A 22,034-nucleotide genomic window follows, 5' to 3' on the forward strand; every position below is an offset into this window, starting at 1 on the left:
AAAAAATAATTGAGGCCTATGTGGTGGATCTTAGGATAAAAAAAAAAATTAAATTTTGTAAATTTTTTTTTATAAACTTTCCATTACAAAGAATAAATTTGCTAATATGAATAAATTTACCAGGGTTATTTTATATCGATTAAATATATTCTCATGTGTTTTTTTTATTATAAAACATATGTTTAGTACTAAATTAGTTGAATTCTCCGAACCCATACGAGATCTCAAAATCCACTTCATTTGGGGGCCAGTGTCGTTGCTAGCACAGTTTCCACACTCTTATAATAAATGCATCCACTCTCTTGGAGTCCAACGGCTTAGTTGACACTTTGCTCTACAAGCTCACTGCTAGTAAATATTGTCCACTTTGACCCATTACGTATCATCATCAGCCTCACGATTTTAATACATATTTGTTAGGGAGAGATTTCGTTTTAACACCAAACAAATTAAAATGTATTTGAATACTTTTATTATTTTGTTTCAAAGGAGACATTTTATAGAAAGTTATATTCAAAGAAATGTCCTAAAAATATAAATGGAATATAGAAGGACCAACTTGATTGGTGGGCTCATGGAAAAAGGAAAAACAAATAGAGAGCAAAATTTCATATTGAGGGAGTCGCAGTTAATGATTATGACAAATAGAGAGCAAAATAGAGAGCAAAATTTCATATTGAGAGAGTCGCAGTTAATGATTATGACAAACCATCCACGATATTAATTAGTCAATACAATAAGATATATAAATCGAACATGTCATGAAAGTTATGATATTTCTAGAACTTCGATACGGTTGATGATTTAAGCCTAATATTATTAACAAAAATTTAGCTGTCAACAACGCTATATCAACTCTCTCTCTTTCTCTCGTTATAGCAAGAAATCAAAATTAGAAAGAAACTTTTTAAAACGTCCAAATAATACTCATTTGACAAATGAAAAAAGTCGTTAATGGTACTTTCAAAATGACCTAAAAGTGGCTCGAGAGCTAGTGGATATAGTAAGATATCAAAACGAAAAAGAAAATTTTTTGAACGTCCTATTGACACTCGTTTGAAGAGTAAAAAGACAGTTGCAAATGATATCGAGTGAAAATTGACCCAAAAGTCGGGACATATAAATTTTTTTTATTAGGGTTAAATTATTTTGTATAGTAATGTGTACAAACATTTGACCCTACCATATAGAGTTCTTGGATACCTTATTTCTCAAACTACCATGTGCTATTGTCTTCCTTCTTCGATAAACCTAACAAGATATAATCTCGTTCTTTACATTTGATTTCGATAGTTCTTGTGAACCCATACTTTGTGTCTTTTATGATGTTTGCTCTGAATGTCTCATGTATAACGACCCATGTCCAGTACTCGGAATTTAAATTTGACATCTAATGGCCTCGACATTCTCTTGCATCCCCTACGACATAGATTTCGAATCATTATATGAAACATTAATGGTAGAGATACCCTACAAACTAAAGTATTTTTTTAGTTACCATATCTTCATACTCTACTATAACAAAATGTCTCAGGCTTTTAATAACGTTTGTGTAACAGCCCAAGCCCACCGCTATCAGATATTGTCCTCTTGGAGCTTTCCCTTTCGAGCTTCTCTTAAGGTTTTAAAACGTATCTACTAGGGAGAGATTTTCACATCTTCATAAAGAATGCTATGTTGTCTCATCCCGATGTGGGATCTCACAATTCACTCTCCCTTTAGAGCCCAACGTTCTCACCGACACTTGTTCCTCTATCGAATCAAGAGGTTTTCCTTCGGGAGTGGATTTTGAGATCTCACATCGATTGGAAAGAAGAACCAAACATTGTTTATAAATGTGTGGAAAGGCATACCGCAGCTCCTTCACCTCTCCAACTCGGTAAAGTGGCTTCGCTCCAACCTTTCCCTAGTAGATCGAAACTTTGGTTTTTTTGTCGGGTAATTTTTGAGATTGTCTTATTTACTATCTCAAACGACACGTGGAAAATTTCCTAAACATGAGGAGCCATCAAGTGACATACATCTCAAGGCAACCACTCTCAATTGTCCCTCCACCTTAAAAAAAAAAAAATGAAAATTAATAAATAATCCCTTAAAAAGATAATATATAATGCATTTTAGTCAAAATTTTCAAGTTGGCCAATAGAAATTTGCCAACAATTTATTTATTTTAATTAATTTTCTTGTATTTTTAATGCTCACCCACCAACCCTTTTTATTGCTAAAGTCATTTGAATAAGACAACAAGAGGGACCAAAAATAACCAAAGAAAATGTGTAACCTAATTTATAATTTTTTTTTAAAAAAATAATTAAAAAATTAATAAAGTAATTAATTGTTAAATGGGATTAATAATTTAAGCAAACACAGCTATTAGCCAAAACTAAACCACCTAATTTGAATAATTAATTACCATTTTATTTTTAATATTCTCACAATTAATTAATCAATTATGTTTTTTTCTTGTAAAATATTATTCAGAGACTTTTTATATTACCCGTGCTTATTTTAGACACGTCGAAACAAATATAAATAAATATTGTCCACTAATAAATAAAAATAATTAATATAATGAGTTGAATTTTTTTTTAAAAAAAAAATTATATTATATTTATTATTTAAATAAATAAATGAAAAACAAGGTTGGAGTTGAGAAATTAAGTCTATGATGACTTGCATCTGAATAAATTAATTATGCGGTCACTAAATGAAGAAAAAGGTTTTATTGACTTCCAAAAATATATATATTTTTTTTCTTTTTAAAAATTATTTGTTAATAAAATAAAATTAATAATTAATAATTAATTTTTTTTTAAAAAAACTTTTTGCCACATCACCATTTAATTCTTATTTCATAACCATTTTTCTTTTTAGCTTTTTATTTTTAAACTTAAAAGTTTATTAATATATATATATATATAATGAATTGCAAGATCACACGCTAATTTGGAAGGAGAACGATACATTTTTAGGGGTATTGAAGTCTTTTCATGATAAATGCATTTTAAAACTTACCGAAAAAACGTGTAAAATTAAAAAAAAAAAATCATATCTACTGTGAAACAAAAATATCTCCCTAACAGACACATTTTAAAATCAATAGGCTTAGACGCTACAATAAATAAATAAATAAATAAATAAAATTTATAAAAGATGTATTTTAAGGCCCCTAGCCTTTTACATTCCGTCCCTAACCTCCAAAAAAAAAAAAAAAACAGAGCTCACTCCAATGGAAGATCCTCTTCAAAGATTCCAGTTTCAGTCGTCGTCGTCGTCGGACATGAAAGAAAAGAACTCGAAGAAGATGAAGCTCGGAAACGACGGCAAACATCCGACATATCGTGGCGTCCGAATGCGGCAATGGGGAAAATGGGTATCCGAAATCAGAGAACCCAAGAAGAAATCCAGAATTTGGTTGGGCACATTTTCCACTCCCGAAATGGCCGCCAGAGCTCACGACGTCGCCGCCAGAACCATCAAAGGTCACTCCGCTTACCTCAACTTCCCGGAGTTGGCTCACCGCTTCCCCCGTCCCGCTAGCTCCTCCGCTAAGGACATTCGAGCCGCCGCAGCCAAAGCCGCGACGTTTCCCATTAATTCCACTGATGAAGACGACGACGACGATGACGCCGCCTCTCAATCCGACCGCAACCGCTCTCCCTCCTCTGTCGCCGCCGCCGCGAAATCTCCCGGAGAAATCGATGATCCGTTCTTCGATCTTCCCGATCTGTTTCTTCATCCCAATCACCAAATTGGTACATTCTGTTTCTCTCAAATGCTTCCGATTGACGGCTTCGACTCTGCTTTCGGCCGCCCGCCGTCGCCGTCGGAATATTTCTCCGCCACTCCTCCTTGATTGTAGAAGGCTGCAGATTTTTTTTTTTTTTTTTTTTTTTAAATTTCTAATACCAAATCAGGAAAATTTTCTTCTTTTTTTCCTTTTCTAATTTCATCCTCAGATTTATTTATTTTTTTCCAATGATTGTGATTTAAAATTATTACTGTATTTTACAATCGTATGAAAATTTCTAATAAATCTGAGGATGAGATTAATAAATAAATTAATTAAAATTGATGAAATTCGTCATTTTCTGTTGTATAGGTTTGTTGTTTTTCTTCATCAGTGGCATTGTGTGTAATTAAGTTTGTTATAATGTCTACATTTCTATTTTTGTTTCACATTTATGTCTGTCACATCGTTCATAACTCGACTTAACCCTATATTTTTCTATTCCGATTATATTGTTTAATTATTATTTTTTAAATTATTTTAAAAAATTATATTTATCCACGGTATATATTATAATTAATAATTAAAATCTCTTAAAATTTAAATATCAAACATTTACAACTTATAATATAACATTAACAATAGGTATAGACGCTAAATATTCATAATCTTTTTAAAAGTACGATAGGTTTGAGTTGAATTGTAATCTTATTTTCGAGTTGATTAGGTTGACCCGACCAAAAAAACGTCAACCCACAAATAGAATCAAATTTTTCGAGTTTCTAAAAAATCAACTCAAACCAAACCGAAAAGAAAAATCTAATCAAAAGATGGAAATCGAACCAATTCTAGCACCAAAGCTACTTGAAAGTATTCTTATACCCTTCAAATTTCTCAATTGGTGGCTATAGTAACACCCCACGATACCAAAGACCATGGGGATTAGGTGGCTCGACATCGACTACGGGTGGCGAGGCTACATTGGCGCAACTAGAGAGAAAAGAATGTATGAGGCTTGTGATACTGATAAAAATTTTGTGATGATTCAGATAACCGACGACAATTATCAACAATCATAAGAACAGTAGTGAGACGTTGTCTATTTTTTTTCAATATCTATGCTATCATTTCAATCATTTTAATATTTTTCATTACAAATCAACTCGATATGATGAACTTGATTTTAATATTTTAATATTTGGAGTGAGAGATTCTGTGAGATCCCATATCGATTGGAGAGAAGAACAAAACATTCTTATAGTATAGAAACCTCTCGCAAATAGTCGCGTTTTAAAAACCATGAGGCTGACAACGATACGTAACGAGCCAAAACAAACAATATCTAATAACAGTGAAGTTGGACTGTTTCAAATGATATTAGAGCCAAATACTGGACAGTGTGCTAGCGAGGACGCTAGACCCTTAAGCAGATGAATTGTGAGATCCCACATCAGTTTGAAAGGGACGAGGATGTGGAAACCTCTTCCCTACAAACGCGTTTTAAAACCGTGAACCTGGCGACAATACATAACGAGCCAAAGCAGACAATAACTATTAACGATAGACTTAGATGATTACATATTCAAACATCTAATAACCAAATTCTCTCACTATCTCTTTCACTATCCAACATAAATGTGCTTAGTTTTCGAACTATTGAGCTGGCAATTTTGGACTTGTTTGCAACGACAAACTTAGCAAACTATCATGTAACCTTCAAAATAATAATTCTCAATTACCAACTATTTTTATATTTATTTCAATAACTTTATTTTGTTAAACGTTCACCGCTAAATTTATAATAGAATTTTTTAAAGAACATCATGAAAGATTTCATCTCGGTGCAATTTATTTTATATATAGAATCTATAGAGCTAACAATTGAATCTAGCTGATCAGATCACTTTCAAAGACTAAAACTGTACGATGCACATGTGGTACGAAATAATAATAAAGAATTTGAACTACTCGGGTATCGAGCATTTATGCGATATTAAGTTATGATCTAAAATGGGTTTGTGATAGAAGAGGGAAATTTGTGGGTAGCATTAGTTTGAGAGGTTGGGTGTTTTGAATGCATGGAATATAGGGTGTGGGCATGTTATAAAGGCATGGTGTGCAAGAAATGGTCATGTCCTATGTCAAAAAATGAATAAAGCACATGAGAGGCTTGGAATCCAATGTACCCACAAATATTATTAATTGTAATGAAATGATTGGGGGAAGGTTAGGGTTTTTTTTTTTTTTTTAATTGTCCGAATAATTATAATAGATTTTGTGACGTCCGAGTAAAGAACAGATCATGCCCGAATTAGAGCAATTTTGATGACAGGATGACTAAGAAAAGTTGGATTGGATCTTACTGCTTATTTTCGGTGATTCAATCAATCATAGAAGGTATAGTGTGGAGACATAATGATATGGTCTCAATTCAAAGAAGCGTAGCCTAGTATTGAAAGCCACACGAATTCATGAAGTTGCAACAAGATGGGTAATTAATTTGCCTATATGAAAGAAAATTTATGAGAGTGGTGAGGTTTGCTCTTGAGTGAGTCGGGGTAAAGACCAAGAATAGGCCTAGATGACGGGTCTAAGCGTTATTGTTGCCTTGGCACTTGTAGGTTACATTGGGACCCTAAGAGTAGCTACAATGATGGAAGAGAACTTGGTCGGAAACGACACTAGCAAGTTTCTCAAGACATAGGTGGAGGTTTGACGGGATTACACCAAGTTCCCAACAATCGAGTAGATCATGTGGGAAGTAGGGGCGTGGCCAACAGTCTAGCCACAAGACATTAGTGGAGATGACAGTGTTAGATGCGACCCTGATAATAGTAAACCTGAACGATTTTGGTCAATAATTTTATTAACATTGATAATTTTTTAAAAGGTATGATATAAAATTCACCGTCACAAATCAATTTTAAATTTAAGTATATAATTGTTGAAGTTATCCTCAAAATAATATCCAGGATGAACGCGAAAAGATTGATCAAACAAGAAGTACGTGGCATATTAGCGAACGTGAGAAGAGAAAAGATGTCGGTGTCTATGGTACGTGAAGGAGACAAAGTGAGAAAAGTATAAAGAAAAGCGTGGCCATTGGTACTAAAGAGTTCAAATCTTGGAAGACAAGGAAGGAAATGGCACAGTGACCCACCTATGTTATAGCTTTTAGCTCAAATTTTTCTTATGCTATTCTTCGCTGTCATTTTAAATACGATAGTACGGTTAGCTAGATCGCATTTATCGCTATCAATCCACATTGTTCAAACCCATTATGTTACGCTCATTTCAGGGAATTTTACCATATATAATAGATTTACTTGAAACTCGTATATTTTATATAAAGATTTGAATTTTCATCTCCTAATTTTGAAGCAAAATATGCTATCAAAATAGCCCTAAGAAGATATTTTTCAGATCTGACAAGTACCCTCTTTTTGATTCATCATAAGAAAAACGAAAACTAAAATTTGTTTTATTTGATATCAAGCGTGAGCTGCGAAAAAATAGAGTATATTTTTCAAGTACGTAATATCGTTAAAGAGTGGGGAGAGTTATATAGATTAATAGTTTATAAAAGTCAATATGTGGTATGAAATGTGAGTTTTATAAATCTTAAGTACATAATTCTAGTTGACCGCGACATACGTAATCTTGACATCTTAACTCTGGAGGTTGCAAAAAAGAAATTGTAAGCAGAACACTTTTTATATACACTGTGAGATCGTTAGACATGTTAACTAAATTGTAAGTCGAACCCTTTCTAAAAGAGGAAGCCTGCAATTACATTTATATATATTGGAAGATCCCATATCGGTTGGATGGGAAAACGAAACATTTTTTTATAAAGGTGTACAAAGTCTCTCCCTAGCCGACACGTTTTAAAAACTTTAGAGGGAAAGTTCAAGAAAGATAAACATACACCGACTAACCAGATCATAAAACACAGAGTTCATCAAGAGTACAGCCAACAGAAACTTACATCTTTCCATATTTTTGGGAAAAAAGTGATCAACTCAATGAATCCTTGTACAATGGTCCTTTGGCAGAGAGATCCTTTCAAATGTCTTAATATAAGTTCAGTTGCCCCAAACAGAATACAAAAGGGTCCTAACAGCCTGAAACACTTGGCTAGAATCTAACAGTTCCCCAAATTCAAAACTCAGACATCCTCAAATGTTCTCAGACCAAACATTCAAAGATAATGTGAAATATTTAGCTGTCAAACTTCAACATTTCTAAAATTGCAAAAACGAGAGTTAAAAAGATCTATTTATTCATTTTGTAACTTGGAAGTTCAGTTGAAACAAGTCAAGGTAGAGGTATAGGTATCCATAAATTGAAATTTGAATTCAATATATGAAGAGTATACTTACAAGAGTATATTGATTGAAAAATACTTCATCATTCTCTTAAAAGACGACAGTCCTGTTCTTCTCGTATGGTAAGACGCGCAGTTCACAGTATGATTTAATTGCGTTTGTTAGGCATTGCTTTTCTAGGTTCTCTGACTTTTGTACAAAGCTCTGCAAATTATCTCTGTGGGAAACCCTTTCAACCTGATAATTTTGAACAGAAACATAGTTAAAATGATGAAAAGATTCTAACATGCTTTCTAGAGCTGTACAGCAGCTAGATCACCATCAACTTTTGAAAAAACATGGATATTTTTTTAAAAAAAAAAAAAAAAGGCAAAGCTCAAGAGTAATTTTTTAATTTATTTTATCATTAAAAGTCAATTTTGATGGTGCATAAATCGCATTTAAAAAGGTACGATTAAACATTAAAATGATTTTGAATGATTAATTGCAAAGTTATCTTGAATACAACAAAAGTGATTTTAACGGTTCTGCACTTCATAGTTCACTAGAAAAAAAAGGGTTAAGAATGACATGGTTTATAATCTCAGAAAAAAAGGGCTACTCATGGTTCACAAATAAAGACCAAGACAATAGAGAACAAGCAAATTTAGTTGCATCAAACAGCCTAAAAGATACCATCTGCTCAATGATGGGTCCAGCATCAAGTTCTTCGGTCACAAAATGGGCCGTAGCACCAATTAACTTTACGCCAGCATTAAACGCCTGTCAATGTAATATAACAAATTAAATAATCAACACAGTTGCACAGTTATGGTCAAAGAAAAAAAAAGGTTACAAGATATGTAACGGTCTAAGCCCACCGCTAGCAAATATTGTCCTGTTTGGACTTTCCCTTTCGGGCATTCTCTCAAGAATTTTAAAATGCGTCTACTAGGGAGAGGTTTTCACACCTGGTAAAGAATGTTTCATTCTCCTCTCCCAACCGACGTGGGATCTCACAATCCATCCCCCTTCGGGACCCAGCGTCCTCGCTGGCACTCGCTTCCTTCTTCAATTGATGTGGGGCACAATGTCTTTGCTAGCACACCGCCTCACTAGTAATCGCCCAATGTGGGGGCACAACCTCCTCAATAGCAAATCGCCCGGTGTCTAGCTCTGAAACTATTTGTAACAGCCTAAGTTCACCACTAGAAAATATTGTCCTCTTTGGACTTTCCCTCAAGGTTTTTAAAACGTGTCTGCTAGGGAGAGGTTTTCACACCTTATAAAGAATGTTTCGTTCTCCTCTCCAACCGACATGGAATCTCACAAGATAATTGGGGTGGGTTGATGGATTATGTAACTAGAAAACCAGATAATGTTCCGAACCTGTTTTGAAGGATTACTGCCTTTGAATGAAGGCAAGAGACCATGGTGGATGTTAATTATATCATTCCCATAGCTCCTCAAGAAATCACCAGATAATACCTGCAAAGAAAATTGAAAATCACCAGGATCAGATATTTAATTTCACAATCAATCACTTAAAAACACAGAAACTGCATCAGACTTCATTGCAACATCCATTTACTTTGTTCATCTGTCTTTGTATGTATGATTTGGAACAACACAATTATCCACAAGTTTTTTTTTTTCCTAAAGAACTAAGCTGGTAAAAATGCACTAGGATTATGATCTAATTTACCTGCATGTACCTGGCAAGTACTAAAAAATCAGTATTCTTCACCAATTCCAATATCTCTCCTTCTCTCTTATTGTCATTGTATGTTTGCAAATAATGATAAGCAATACCATGCCTTTCAAGAAAGCACATCACATGGGTATTGGGGGCTCTCTCATGATTACTGAAACAAGTGGATTGAGAAGAAAGTTTATGGGCACTTCAAAACTAATTAAAAGAAGTTTCAGAAAATTTACCTGACAACACAAGTTATTTCCACTTGTAGGTTCCCTCCTTGCCATTGATGAAGTAGGTCAACCAGACAATGATCCTGTAATGGGAAAAGTAATGTTAATCTTACAACAAAAGAAGTTTATGACATGAAATTGAGAGGTATACATATTTTGAAGCAAGAATCGCAATCTTATATTTGGTGTCTTGATCTGGCACCCGGACAACTGATTTCCAAGCGTTAAATAATTTTGAAATCCTAAGGAAATCTTCATCCATTTGCATCCTTGGCCATTTACGAGGATCAAAAAGGAACTGGCTGCACATAAAGCGAAAGTCAGACACGAGTTCAAGCTTGAATATCAAGAAAAGTACAGCGTAGTGCACTAGAGAAATCCAAACTACTTCCCCGAAGATATAAGGCTCAACCTAATATTCATCACAACCAGGTTGACTGGCCACAAACCAAAAATTGTACTGGTTTGTTCCAGACAAACACAAGTGTACCGTGCTGCACAACATAGCAAAAATAATCCCACGAGGGAACAATGCATGTACAACCAGAATACTTCTTCATTTCAAGCTAGAAATGCAAGTCATGAATTGAATCAGGCAAGTCTTCAATAATATCCCAGAAAGGAACAATTATGTACGATTGTAATATTGTAGTTACTAATGCAAATCCTCAGTAACACCTTGAACACAAGAAAAAGTTTCACTCTTGAAATTTATCGACTACTCCTGATAGAATATAAGAAATGCTTTCTGAAAGGAGGATATGACTTATAGAGATATAAGAAAAAATCTAGTAGAAAATGAAATATGAAGATGGACGTCCTTCTTGTCTGAATAGATTGACTTAAGCCTTATATGCAATTGTGTAAGTTAGATTACAAAATTGAAATTTGAGTATACTATGGCCAAGAAATGAGTCTGCAACTTTGTCGATGACAACGCATTAACAGACACCTCCTTTTTATTTAATCGACAATGGATCATATTTTTTGTTAATTCCTCAAAGACCCCTAATCAAGTTGCGATGTCATTTAATGAGATCACCACAACATGAGTAGTATAGTTACAAAAATTGCATTTTTTGGAATCTTCGAGTCCAAAGGAATAATAGGATCTATAATGTGAGGTCCCATACGGTTGGAGAATGGAACGAAGCATTCCTTATAAAGGTGTGGAAACTTCTCCCTAGCAGACACGTTTTAAAAACCGTGAGACTGATGGCAATAAGTAATAACCCAAAGCGGACAATATCTACTAGTAGTGGGCTTGAGCTGTTACAAATGGTATCAGGACCAAACACCGGACGGTGTGCCAACGAGGATGTGGTCCCCCAACAGGTATGATTGTGAGATCACACATCAGATGGGAACGAAGCATTCCTTATAAGGGTGTGGAAACCTCTCCCTAATAGATGCGTTTTAAAAATCGGGAGGCTGATGGCAATACATAATAGGTCAAAGCAAACAATATCTATTAATGGTGGTTTTGGGCTGGTACAAATGGTATAAGAGCTCACGTGTCAATTGAGTGATTTATTTATTAGCTGGCCTCTATAGCATCTACTGACTATTTCTTGGTGTAAACTTGTCTTTCCTATTGAGAAGTACTTTATTAATACTCTGTGTCAATTGAGTGATTTATTTATTAGCTGTAGCTTGACTTTCTTCCTTGTTTTAGCTTCATATCATCTATAAACCCCGTACTAACACACAAAAAAAAATGGCAGCTACATAGTACCAGCATATAAAATGATTTATTCAGAAAGCACCACAAGCAAAAGAAGCCAAAAATTACCTTCTGTAATGGAAGACGCTCTTGTTTTCAGGTACAAAAACATCAGCATTTAGTATGTTTCCCCCTCTTGAAGCTATACACTCCGACAACTTAGCAACGATTCCCACAGCATCCTATCACAAAACCAATTCAATTTGCACCTTAGACTTCACACCCCCACGAACAACAATATAAGTATCAACAAGAAATTTGCGCCTTATCTTTATACCCCAACTTGGAAATATCAAAGCATATAAGAACAGAGCATAGAGTTGTAGAAGCAGTCTAATTCAATCAGCAACCGAACCAAAAATGTAATGAAAATTACCGCTAGAGCAGAACTTACAGGACAATGGAAGACATGGAATCCATGAATAAAAGAGGACGAGGTCGGGGAGTCCAACGACTCACAAGGAGAATTCAAAGAATACAAGGACCTGTTAGCAAACCCAACAACTCGAGGAAAGCTCGACGAAACTCTCCGAATGAGGGCCATATCTCTTCCGAGCTCCACAAGGCTCAGAACTCATAACCAACAAACGAAAACGCTGCAATAACACAACAAACGAAATCAAATTTTGGGGATTCGAAAAGAAGCACGAACACACTCCATAAATCCACTACAGAAATAGAAACGAACAGTACCAGAGGACTCAAATCGAGTAATGCTATCTCCCTCCATTCAAATCCGAGCCCCTTTGATATCAATAGCTGCTCTAATTCGGAAAGAACCAGGCCTTAGCCTCAATCAAATCGACGTCAATGCCACAGAGAAATTGAAGCAAAAGAGCATATATTCTTCACGATCACTTTAATTCGCATATATTCTTTCCCAAAATATTCAAATCGCATGAAATATATACTTCCATAAATAAATCATCAATTACTAAAATTGTAAATTTTTAGAGATGTTTAAAAAATAAAAAATTAACAAATATAATATTATTTTTTAAAATTATACTTTTAAATACATAACTGGCATAATTTCAAAAAAAAAAAAATCTTAATGATAATTTTATTTCTTAATATAATTTCTATTAAAAAAATAAATAAAACATCCTACTAATTCTAATAATATTTCATAATTTTAAAATTTTATTGTTTTCTAGAAAATACAATGTTTTTTTTTTTGACACATAAATAAAATAGTATTAACTTTTTTTTAATTCGATTGAAAAACAAAACATCATAATTATATATTATCCATTTAAATAAATATTATATAAAATAAAAAAAAAGTTAGAATCTTTTATATATATAATAAATATAGTGAGGAAGTCAAACAAAAGGATAGAGAGGTATTAATAAGGACTCTTTTCCCTAAAGATTTTTAAATTGAATTTATTTTATTCTTTGGCATATATTCTTTAATAGAAAGATTAAAATATTCAATTACTCACAATAATTTTTTTAAATGTTGTAAAATTATACCTTTAGATTAATTTTCGGCTTTATTATCTTTAGAATAAATCGTCTCACATCCGAGCAGTGTTGTGGGCTTCTTTAAGTTTAGGTTTAAGTGCTCCAAAATAGAATTAAGATTATCATTAGGATAACCGATCAAACCTCGTAGGGAACATTTTAAGTTTCCTTAGGTCAAAGGGTTTTAAGTCTTCAATATTCTTCATAATGGCTTGTGGTACCCTCTTTGGTAGATTTTGAGGCTACTTTTATATTATATTTAGAATAATTCATTATATCTTCGGCAAAGTTGACTTCTTTAAACTTAAGTGTTCCGAAGTAGGGTTTGAATTATTTTTAGAAGAACTCATCCGACCTCATGGGGATGAATCTAGGCTTTCGAATCAATAGCAATAAGTCCTGTTTGAAGAGGCTCATATACGGAACGTCTCGAAATAATACCAGGAAATTTCACCTCGTTCATCAATAGGTTTAGCCAGAGCGTTTATAACACGACCTAAATAAGCCTCGCTTACTGGTATCTGAGCAATTCTTCCCGTTGCTTTTACAGAACTTCCCTCGTGTATCAACCGCGCACTCTTTTGTCATATAGTCACGTTACCTACTTCTTGCTTCTTAAGAGTAAAAACTATCCCCACAAACCAACACGAATTTTTTCAACATAATTTGTCCTTTCAAATGGAGATCAATATGAATATCATGAACAAGCTAAATACCATAGCAAGAATGGGATGAATGAGGGCACATCAAAGTAAATGATACCAAAAAATGGTTGGAAAATGAATAAAATGAAAAAGACAATGAGAGCAAGAATCAACATGTTCAAGAAATAGGAAGGGCAAGCTAGATGAACAAAAGGCAAAAATATACATTAATTAAGAACGAGAAGAAGCGTGAAAAATAAAGCACAAAAGGTGTCGAAAAACAACCCGAGAGAACGAGGAGAGCATAGATAAACACCTTGAAAGTTGCCGATTCCACAACGAGTTTTAATCGAGTCATTTACTCGAAAGAAAGTTTGATAACGCCCCTTAAACAAGGCCTTTGCTAACTTATTTATAAAATAAGGAAGACAAACAAATTTCTGGTGATATAAAGATTCCTCAGAACTCAATAGAGAACGAAAATTTCATTCGTATATTTATGACAAGCAAATACAGAAGAAGCTCGAGCACAACGCACAAGCCTCTATTACAGTTAGCATCCCCACTAGATGCCAAAAACAATGCAATCTCATTCATACATATGCTGCTTGTACTTTCACTTCAATCCCATTTGGATTTTCCAACTGCATTTCCTGACCTTACCCTACGTAGGCGTCGACCGCTGCATTCTTGGGTGCCGCAATTCTTCGTGGTTCCCTCAAACTACTACCTGTGTTTGCTGTAGCTACTCCGCTCCCGCTCGCGATCGCGATCGCGATCCCGCTCTCTTGTTGAGCCTCTGGGATGTCTAGATTCCTCCTGATCCCAGTCCGATGGTGGAGGAGGTGATGGCTCGTACCTAGATGGTTTTCTCTTGAAATGCCTATCTTCGTCGCTTGACTCACAATCAAGCGAAGTGGCACTACTCCTCCCACGACTGCTCATCCCTGCTGTGACTGTTTTCACCTTGTAGTCATCGTAGTAACCATTGGATGATGTCTTGTGGTGTGTTGCTGAAGCACCAGTGTCACTTGGTGGTGCTTCCTTTGAAGAGTGCAATTTCCGTTTCTTCGCCATCTCTTCCTCAGCTGGGAAGCTAATTCTAGAGAACACACTCATCTTTTGCTTGCGATCAGCAGCTGCACTGGCTGCAGATTTAGCAGAAGCTTCAGAGGCTGCTCGGGACTCTGAATGTTGACGATGATGGCGGTGGTGGCCATGATCATAAGGATCAGAATTGTCATCCTTGTCAACATCATGATCATGGTGCTCAGATTTTCTTTTGCGTGGTGGCAAGCAAGGCGGCCCAGCATTCCTTGCAATGTCAGGGGAGTTCTCAGGTTGGCGACGGTTCTGGTTGTGTTCACCAGTTGACGTTTGGGGTGCAAACTTCTGCACATAATAAGAAAGAGTCGGACAATCTATTTTGACGGAGGATTCAAATTTGTGTATGTCATCTCAATAAAGAATATAAAATGGTTAAAATAAATCATGCGATAATAAAATAATGTTAAAAAGAGGCAAGCTATCTCAGATTCTAAGAAAGATGAAAATCATGCTGTCAGACAGAGAAAAGATCCAATGACATAATCCAATCAGGGAAATGAGGGAAGGACTTGAAAGAAATTCAAGGAAAATAGTAGAACCAATATTAACAGAAACACCTATACTATAAAGAAGCACCGATGAAATCAACAAACATGTTTGGAAAATGGATTATTTTTTTAAAGAAATATTCATGTGTTCGAGTCAAGCTTGCGCACGTCTCAACAAATCAGGACAACCGTCTTAATCCTCTATATTTGATTGCAAGGAAACTCGTAGGATATTAAAATCTTAAGGGTAGGTAACCATCATGAATTGAACTCGTTTTCTCTAAGTTATTTATTATGTCCATAGTCCTTGTCCAAGGTGTGCATACCCAGAGTACATCAAATATCGATATAGAACAGTTGGTGCAAAACAGAGCTCCAAAGTAAATTTAAGAAAAAAAATAGATAAGAAACAGTTTCATTGATGAACAAAATTAACAAAATTACAAGAGAGGGAGAAAGAAATCTCCAAACCAAAAGAGTGACAATAAAGCTCAAAAGTAAAGAAAAACTACAGAAGAAAAAGAGAATTCAGTTTACACCAATAAAAGACCGGATATGTTTTTCCTTGGACTCAAACGTTCTATGGTTCTTTCCAATCCAAACCAAAGACAAGAATGCCCAATCAAGATTCTGCCGCAGGATTTATCAATGTGGTAACTCTTTGCCATTGTTTATCTTACAGGTAAAAAGGAGGAAGAATTTCATGCAGCAAACTTGTCTTTTCCTCTGGCAACTTACTATTTTCTGACCAAATTGATGCCACAAAGAATTCATAACAGAACTAGAAGTGCTATAGAGTTATGAACATGACATACAGATTTTTGTTTCACTGAAGAGGCATCGCCACTGCTACTCACTTCCCTTCCAAACTCCCGATCTTTCGGAGGCTCCCGCTCCCTGCCACAACATGTTTCACAAAAAATTTAGTACATAAATTAATATTAAAAGTAAAAAATAAAAATAAACCCGATATGTTGCCTAATATTAACAACAACATGTATGGACAAAGCTAATCTAAGAACAAAGGGCTGAAGTCTATTCCCCTCCCCCCAACCCACCCAGACTAAATTTCTTTAAAAAACAAAAATGGGTTATGCAATGATCTTTAACAGGTGAAGATTTCACTCGGGATCAAATTTTCTATCCGATTGTTTGGAACCAAAGATTTTTGTTTGTCCACTCTCATCAGAAATGCAAGCCAATTAGAGATTTCTTTTTATCCAATTTTGTTTGGATTTTTAGGACAAATCTCTACCAAAGAGTTCCCCATCTCACCAGTGTGAAAATCATTCGGACCACCTCCTTTGTTTCTTATTTTCAAATGAAGTAGAAGTTCATATTCTAGAGTGCCGGTCAACTGCGAATAAATTTCATCACTAGAGATTCATTGATAAGGGAACGTAACAACTTCAGTAATTAAACCTATTAATATATTTGAAACCAACAACAGGAAATTAAAATTCTTTTGAAAAAAATAAAAGGCTAGATGAACAGGAGCCATTATAAAGTTTCATATTACCTTTCAACCCGCCTCTCATTTTCATGCTTCCTCCTCATGCTAGCTTTCCGAGCCTCAAATTCCTCACGGCTCATTGCAGGAGGTGCAATATTCATACCCATGCTAAAGTCCGCAAGATCCCTAAATGCGTGTACAAAGTCAAAATCTCTTCAGTAATGATATGACAATGTGAAATTTCAACAGCATTTATTTAATAAAGTAGCACAAATATATAGAATAGATTGGATAATATGATAATACACAATCAGTCACAAGCTCAGAAAAACACAAAGTAGATTTCATTAGCAACCGCACAGGAATTGCACATCAAGCCAAACACAACAAATGGGAAGCAGTTGATTTAAGTAGATAAGTAGATACAAAGAGAGGAAACATTAGAATATATTATAATTGAAAGGTAAGATATACATCAGCAAAATAGTTTCTAATATATATCAGGAAAGAAGTGAGTAGCCAGAGGCTCTAGCCAAAAAGCAGTAATACAATTCACGTAGATTGTATTTGGAATGTTCTTAATTGTCAAGAAGATTTGGTTCATGAATACCTTTGGTACATACCCCACTTCGATTCATGAATCTATAGAATTCATTTGGTTCATCTCCCTTATTGGTACGTTCTCTCATATTGGTACATGAATCATCTTGATTCATGTATGAGCATTAGTGTTGCTTTGATTCATGTATGAGCATTAGTGTTGCTTTGATTCATGTATGAAAATTAGTGTTGCTATGTCTATATAAAGGTTTGTCTAGCATTGTTTTGAGATGTGGAGTGATTGCCACTTTGTATTTGCCTAGAGGCAATTGAGAGGAACTTAAGAGACTTTGTAGTATGAGAGTGTGAGAGATACACTTTGTAAACACTTTTGATTATAGTAATTGACTTCTACTAATGGATGTAGGGGAATTTCTTCTTTTTGAACCACGTAAATCTTTGAGTCACTTTGTTAAATTTATATTTATGGGTGTGTGAGTACAATCAATCTTGCTTCTGCTTCTGCTATAACAATTGGTATCAGAGCATTTTGGTTGAAGCATGGAAATGCCTTTGAAGAAGGTGATTTCAAGGAAATAAATTTTCTTCCTAATATTTCAAGGGAGGGGGAGGGAGGAGGGACTCTTCAAGACATTTCAACGTTCAAAAAGGTTTTTGATATGTAGCTAGCAATAAATAAAATTGAAAAGTACTTTTCTAATTAGTCGAAACGCAAAAGAAACTTTAGAATACTAAAAAAAAATCCAAAAACTAAAAAAACATCCGTAAAATACCAGAGGGATTCTGCTACTACAAATACGACACAGGAATTTTGCCATTCCTTAAAAATTTAGCAAAATTGCATTTCATATTCTTAACAAAATTATAAATAAATAAATAAAATAAATAAATAAAAATCGGCCATTTCATATATAAAGTATGAGGACATACCTCTGAGGTGGAGCAACAGGAAACATGTAACTTTGCATGCCATATGGGTCCTGAGGCATGACGGGTCCAAATGGCATGTCCATGGGACCTATCCCATAACCACCCATGTAGGGCATTGGAGCAGCATATGAAGGCATATATCCATCAAATCCAGGTTGCATGCCAGTCCAATATGGATTATATGGGGTTGGGCCACCCATGGGCATCATATAATTTTCCGTTGCAAGATCTTGCGAAGTTTTCCATTGAAAGTCTGCAAGAACATTCAAAAATAACATCACAGAAATCAGAGCAAACTCAACTAAGTTCTTAATAAAAAAAGAATTAAATGCCAAAACTGTAGGGACGTTAGGGTAAAAACATCATGGAAAAGATTCGAGTACCATTTGTAGGCATGCGAACTTTCTTCTTCTTCTTTTTCTTTACTGCATCAAAAAAGAGAAGGTAATAAGTTCCAATCCAAATTATAATAACACTAAAATTTTTAAAAAAAAATATTAAAATATTAAAAGAGAGAGAACATCAACATGGTGTGCCACAAAATTCATTTTCCAAATTGCCAAAGAGTGCTATATGGAAACTTATCTTTCAATTATAATCGAACATTGCAAACAAACACAATTCAAACACTCAGCTCTATTCCTCATAAATATTACCTGCCTCAGTAGCAGCAGCCATCTTCTGCTGCACTTCTTCATCAACTATTAAAGCGCTCCCTTGTGAAGCTTGTTCCTTCACACTCATTGACTCGTGTGTAGCTTCAGACTCGTCAACTACTTTTGTGGCCTTCACTTTCTCTGCGGTTGGAGGTCCAGAGGTAATAGCCTTTTCCTCCTCTACCTCCTTGGTCTTTGTAGTCTGTTCGTTGACTGACAGTATAATTTTGTCTCCCTTCGAAGCAGCAGATAAGGTAGGGGAAGGAACCTTTGGCTGTGCAATGCGAGCAGATTCCATATCTAAACATGAATTATCAATCGGTATAAGTCATAATACGGCAAAGAAACACCACTGTCTAAATGAAAGACCAAAACTATAAAATGGGTGAATTATCATACCTTGCACCTGAAAGGTGCTACCAGCATTATCAGCACTACTATTACCACCAGACTCCAGAATACGATTAATTGTATCCCTGAGTGTCTTATTTGGCAAGAGATCATCTGCAAGAACGTTGGTTGCTCCACATACACATGCTGACTTAGAGATAATGAGGTCCCTAATACCTGTGACAAATTGTTTACCACATTCAAAAAATCTAACATTTGGCATGTGCATGACTTGAGAGGCTTGCATAATGTGTACAGAACTCAAAGTAATTAACAGGATCAAGCACAACAGATTCAGGTACCTAATACATGAAATAAGTGGAGTAAAACTATAAGATGATAATAAGAACCACATGGTAGTAATAATTAAAAAATGGTGATCTTACATTTATCACAAAAGCTCTTAAAGCAACATTTGCTTGTTAAAACAGCATCTTTCATGACCTCCTTGCACAGAGGGCAGTGAAGCTCAGGGGGAAAATCACCAACTGAACGTGTGGAAGGAAATCCTTCAATCTCCTTCTCAAAAGCAGCCCTGTTTCAGTTCAGACATGCTGAGTGAATGGCTAGAATCGGCCAAATCAACAATGAAACAGAAGCACGCAGAAAAGTAAATCTTACTCATTCGGCCTCAAGACAGCTACAGCACCACTTGGCAATGCATATGAGCCATCAGGTGTGGCTATCAGCATAGACTTTGGAATTCCAGTGGGAGGCTTAACTCTTTTTATGTCATAATTTGGATCTCCATTTGTGGGGCAGTGTTGAATAAAGTGCCCTGGATGTACAAGTTAATGCACAATCAGATCCCCGCAAACAAAACGAAAATGAAATAAGAAAAATACCTAAAATAACCAATGCCTTAATTAAGATGATTTTGGTGCATAATAACAGAAAAAATATGAACGCACCAGGAATTTTACATCTATGACACACGTATCCCTGTGGAGGAGTCTTCCTTTCAAAGCCTGCACAACCTCAACAAATGATACTGAGATTAGATTTAAGAGAACCCCCCCCCCCCCCCCCCCCCCCCCCCCATTTTGAGGTTTAAGCAGATGGCAACGATATAGGCAATAGCCATGACATGAAACATCTAATAAATTATAAATTGGTCAGGGACATGTCCATACCAAAACCACGTCCTCCCATTCTTCCACCAGCACCCCTCCCAAAACCCCTACCAGGACCAAAGCCATCGGAACCTTGACTGCAATTCATCAAGGCATGTTGGTAATCAGAATCTATCATAACTAAATACATCACGACTGACAATTGTAAAAATAGTACAATCTAACTCACTGTTGCCAATCTAAGGCTGGGGTATCAATTAAGGCCTTAATCTTGCTGTCTTCTTCAGCTTTATTTGTAGGAGGTGCATCTGGAATTGGATTACTTGGCTGAACAGGATGCACTTCAGGGATTGCATACAGATCATTACCAAATTCATCCCACTCAGAATCTTCAGGCTGTAACATCAAAAGACATGTCAGTAAAGAGAGAGAACTGAATCAAGAAAATTTCATAATATGAGGACTAAGGCTCACAAATCTCAGGGCGGATGATGAATCTGCAACTGGAACAGTTGACTTTTCTTGTTCAGTCTCTTCAATTTCATTTTCCACTTTTGGCCTGCAAAATCAGAAACCGGCTGATTGTGTCAAATCTTCAAAAGTTTTCTCCAAAAGAAACTGACTGGGCATTTGCATTTCCATGCTCAGCAGTTTCGTTTGTTTTTAGGCTTCAGTTTACAAGATACATGGAAGGCACCGACTCAGTGCCACTAACTCCTGTAACACAATGAACATCTTATCTATCTTAGAAAGATAGGATGTCAATTTAAGCAGAGATGATAGGAGCTAATTCAGAAAAAATCAAACACACATAACACCAACTCATACAAAAACCATTTGATTAAAGGTTAAGATCGTACTCTTGTTTCGTAACAATGGGTAACCGAGGTCTTCCAGGAACACGACGAATTAAAACTGATGTATTCTTTGGGATCAACATTGCTTCATCGAGATATTCTGAAAATTTGAAAGGAGATAATAGAATCTATAAAACACTAATAAGATATCAATCCAAAAACCAGACTTAGAATATGTGATTATCCATCGATGGTCATAAAAGCCCCATTATTGATCTTCCAGATTCATGCAAGCAATCTGGTACTATCGATAAGTGTTAAACTGACAATTAAAATTAGACTAAATCCCAGCCAAATTCAACAGTTCTTTGTTTTATAAAAGTCAAATTCACTTCCGCATTTATGCAAGTTAGTGACCTCAAACCAGAAATGTTAAGACTATGGAAACCAAGATATATCTTCCAAAAATTTAGAGGAGATAACTAGTGATCGCATGTAAAACTCATCTAAAGCCCGCTACCCATAATCGTTTCAAATGTTTCTATGAAAATTAGCTAAATTCAATTAGAACAAAAACCCACCTTCATTAGTCTGGGCGTTGGTGACCACAAGGTCAAAATCAGTGCCCCTTCCCAAGTGCTTCGATTCGAAAATTTTTTCTTTCAAAATACCAACTGAGATGAAAGGACCGTCCAAAGCAATTGAATCATAATCTCTTGCACTCTTAAATTTATAATACACCGCCATAGTACTTTTTTTTTCAAAAATAATATGTA

The 22,034-nt window shown here is 35.2% G+C and overlaps 3 protein-coding genes across 4 annotated transcripts; 1 reads left to right on the plus strand and 2 right to left on the minus strand.

Annotated features, from left to right (window-relative positions):
* Positions 1 to 3,163: 3,163 nt before the first annotated feature.
* On the plus strand, positions 3,164 to 3,920 carry LOC111498502 (ethylene-responsive transcription factor ERF038-like). Its single transcript, XM_023149780.1, has one exon. It carries the CDS (start codon positions 3,230 to 3,232, stop codon positions 3,854 to 3,856), a length of 627 nt encoding a protein of 208 aa, XP_023005548.1. The 5' UTR covers positions 3,164 to 3,229; the 3' UTR covers positions 3,857 to 3,920.
* Positions 3,921 to 7,781: 3,861 nt separating this feature from the next.
* LOC111498446 (formyltetrahydrofolate deformylase 2, mitochondrial-like) lies at positions 7,782 to 12,524 on the minus strand. Its single transcript, XM_023149700.1, has 9 exons — positions 12,383 to 12,524; positions 12,084 to 12,285; positions 11,759 to 11,871; positions 10,118 to 10,268; positions 9,976 to 10,049; positions 9,743 to 9,902; positions 9,427 to 9,525; positions 8,734 to 8,820; positions 7,782 to 8,295 (listed from the first exon to the last, which is right to left on the minus strand). Exons 2-9 carry the CDS (start codon positions 12,231 to 12,233, stop codon positions 8,149 to 8,151), a joined length of 981 nt encoding a protein of 326 aa, XP_023005468.1. The 5' UTR covers positions 12,234 to 12,285; positions 12,383 to 12,524; the 3' UTR covers positions 7,782 to 8,148.
* A 1,655-nt stretch (positions 12,525 to 14,179) lies between these two features.
* Positions 14,180 to 22,005, minus strand: LOC111498335 (E3 ubiquitin ligase PQT3-like). 2 transcript variants are annotated; one of them, XM_023149522.1, is made up of 15 exons: positions 21,840 to 22,005; positions 21,322 to 21,418; positions 20,936 to 21,020; positions 20,691 to 20,857; positions 20,522 to 20,598; positions 20,300 to 20,356; positions 20,010 to 20,166; positions 19,775 to 19,923; positions 19,398 to 19,565; positions 18,999 to 19,298; positions 18,726 to 18,767; positions 18,343 to 18,595; positions 16,918 to 17,037; positions 16,214 to 16,295; positions 14,180 to 15,192 (listed from the first exon to the last, which is right to left on the minus strand). In XM_023149522.1, the coding sequence occupies exons 1-15, from the start codon at positions 22,003 to 22,005 to the stop codon at positions 14,530 to 14,532; spliced, it is 2,583 nt and encodes an 860-aa protein (XP_023005290.1). In that variant the 3' UTR covers positions 14,180 to 14,529. The 2 variants fall into 2 exon arrangements, with proteins under 2 accessions (XP_023005290.1, XP_023005289.1); XM_023149521.1 differs by having other exon boundaries at positions 14,180 to 15,195.
* Positions 22,006 to 22,034: the final 29 nt, after the last annotated feature.

This window comes from Cucurbita maxima, unplaced genomic scaffold (assembly GCF_002738345.1).
Source record: "Cucurbita maxima cultivar Rimu unplaced genomic scaffold, Cmax_1.0 Cma_Scf00025, whole genome shotgun sequence".
Lineage (NCBI taxonomy): Eukaryota > Viridiplantae > Streptophyta > Magnoliopsida > Cucurbitales > Cucurbitaceae > Cucurbita > Cucurbita maxima.

What these genes read in the sequence shown, in the direction of transcription:
- LOC111498446 (XM_023149700.1), bottom strand. Translation starts at nt 12,233, where the DNA reads ATGGCCCTCATTCGGAGAGTTTCGTCGAGCTTTCCTCGAGTTGTTGGG. An exon ending in AGCGTCTTCCATTACAGAAG is followed by an intron (nt 10,269 to 11,758) that starts GTAATTTTTGGC and finishes CTTTATGTGCAG; the next exon opens with CCAGTTCCTTTTTGATCCTC. An exon ending in GAAATAACTTGTGTTGTCAG is followed by an intron (nt 9,903 to 9,975) that starts GTAAATTTTCTG and finishes CACTTGTTTCAG; the next exon opens with TAATCATGAGAGAGCCCCCA.
- LOC111498335 (XM_023149521.1), bottom strand. Translation starts at nt 22,005, where the DNA reads ATGGCGGTGTATTATAAATTTAAGAGTGCAAGAGATTATGATTCAATT. An exon ending in TAGCACCTTTCAGGTGCAAG is followed by an intron (nt 19,299 to 19,397) that starts GTATGATAATTC and finishes ATTCATGTTTAG; the next exon opens with ATATGGAATCTGCTCGCATT. An exon ending in AATGAGAGGCGGGTTGAAAG is followed by an intron (nt 16,296 to 16,917) that starts GTAATATGAAAC and finishes ATGTTGTGGCAG; the next exon opens with GGAGCGGGAGCCTCCGAAAG.
- LOC111498502 (XM_023149780.1), top strand. Translation starts at nt 3,230, where the DNA reads ATGGAAGATCCTCTTCAAAGATTCCAGTTTCAGTCGTCGTCGTCGTCG.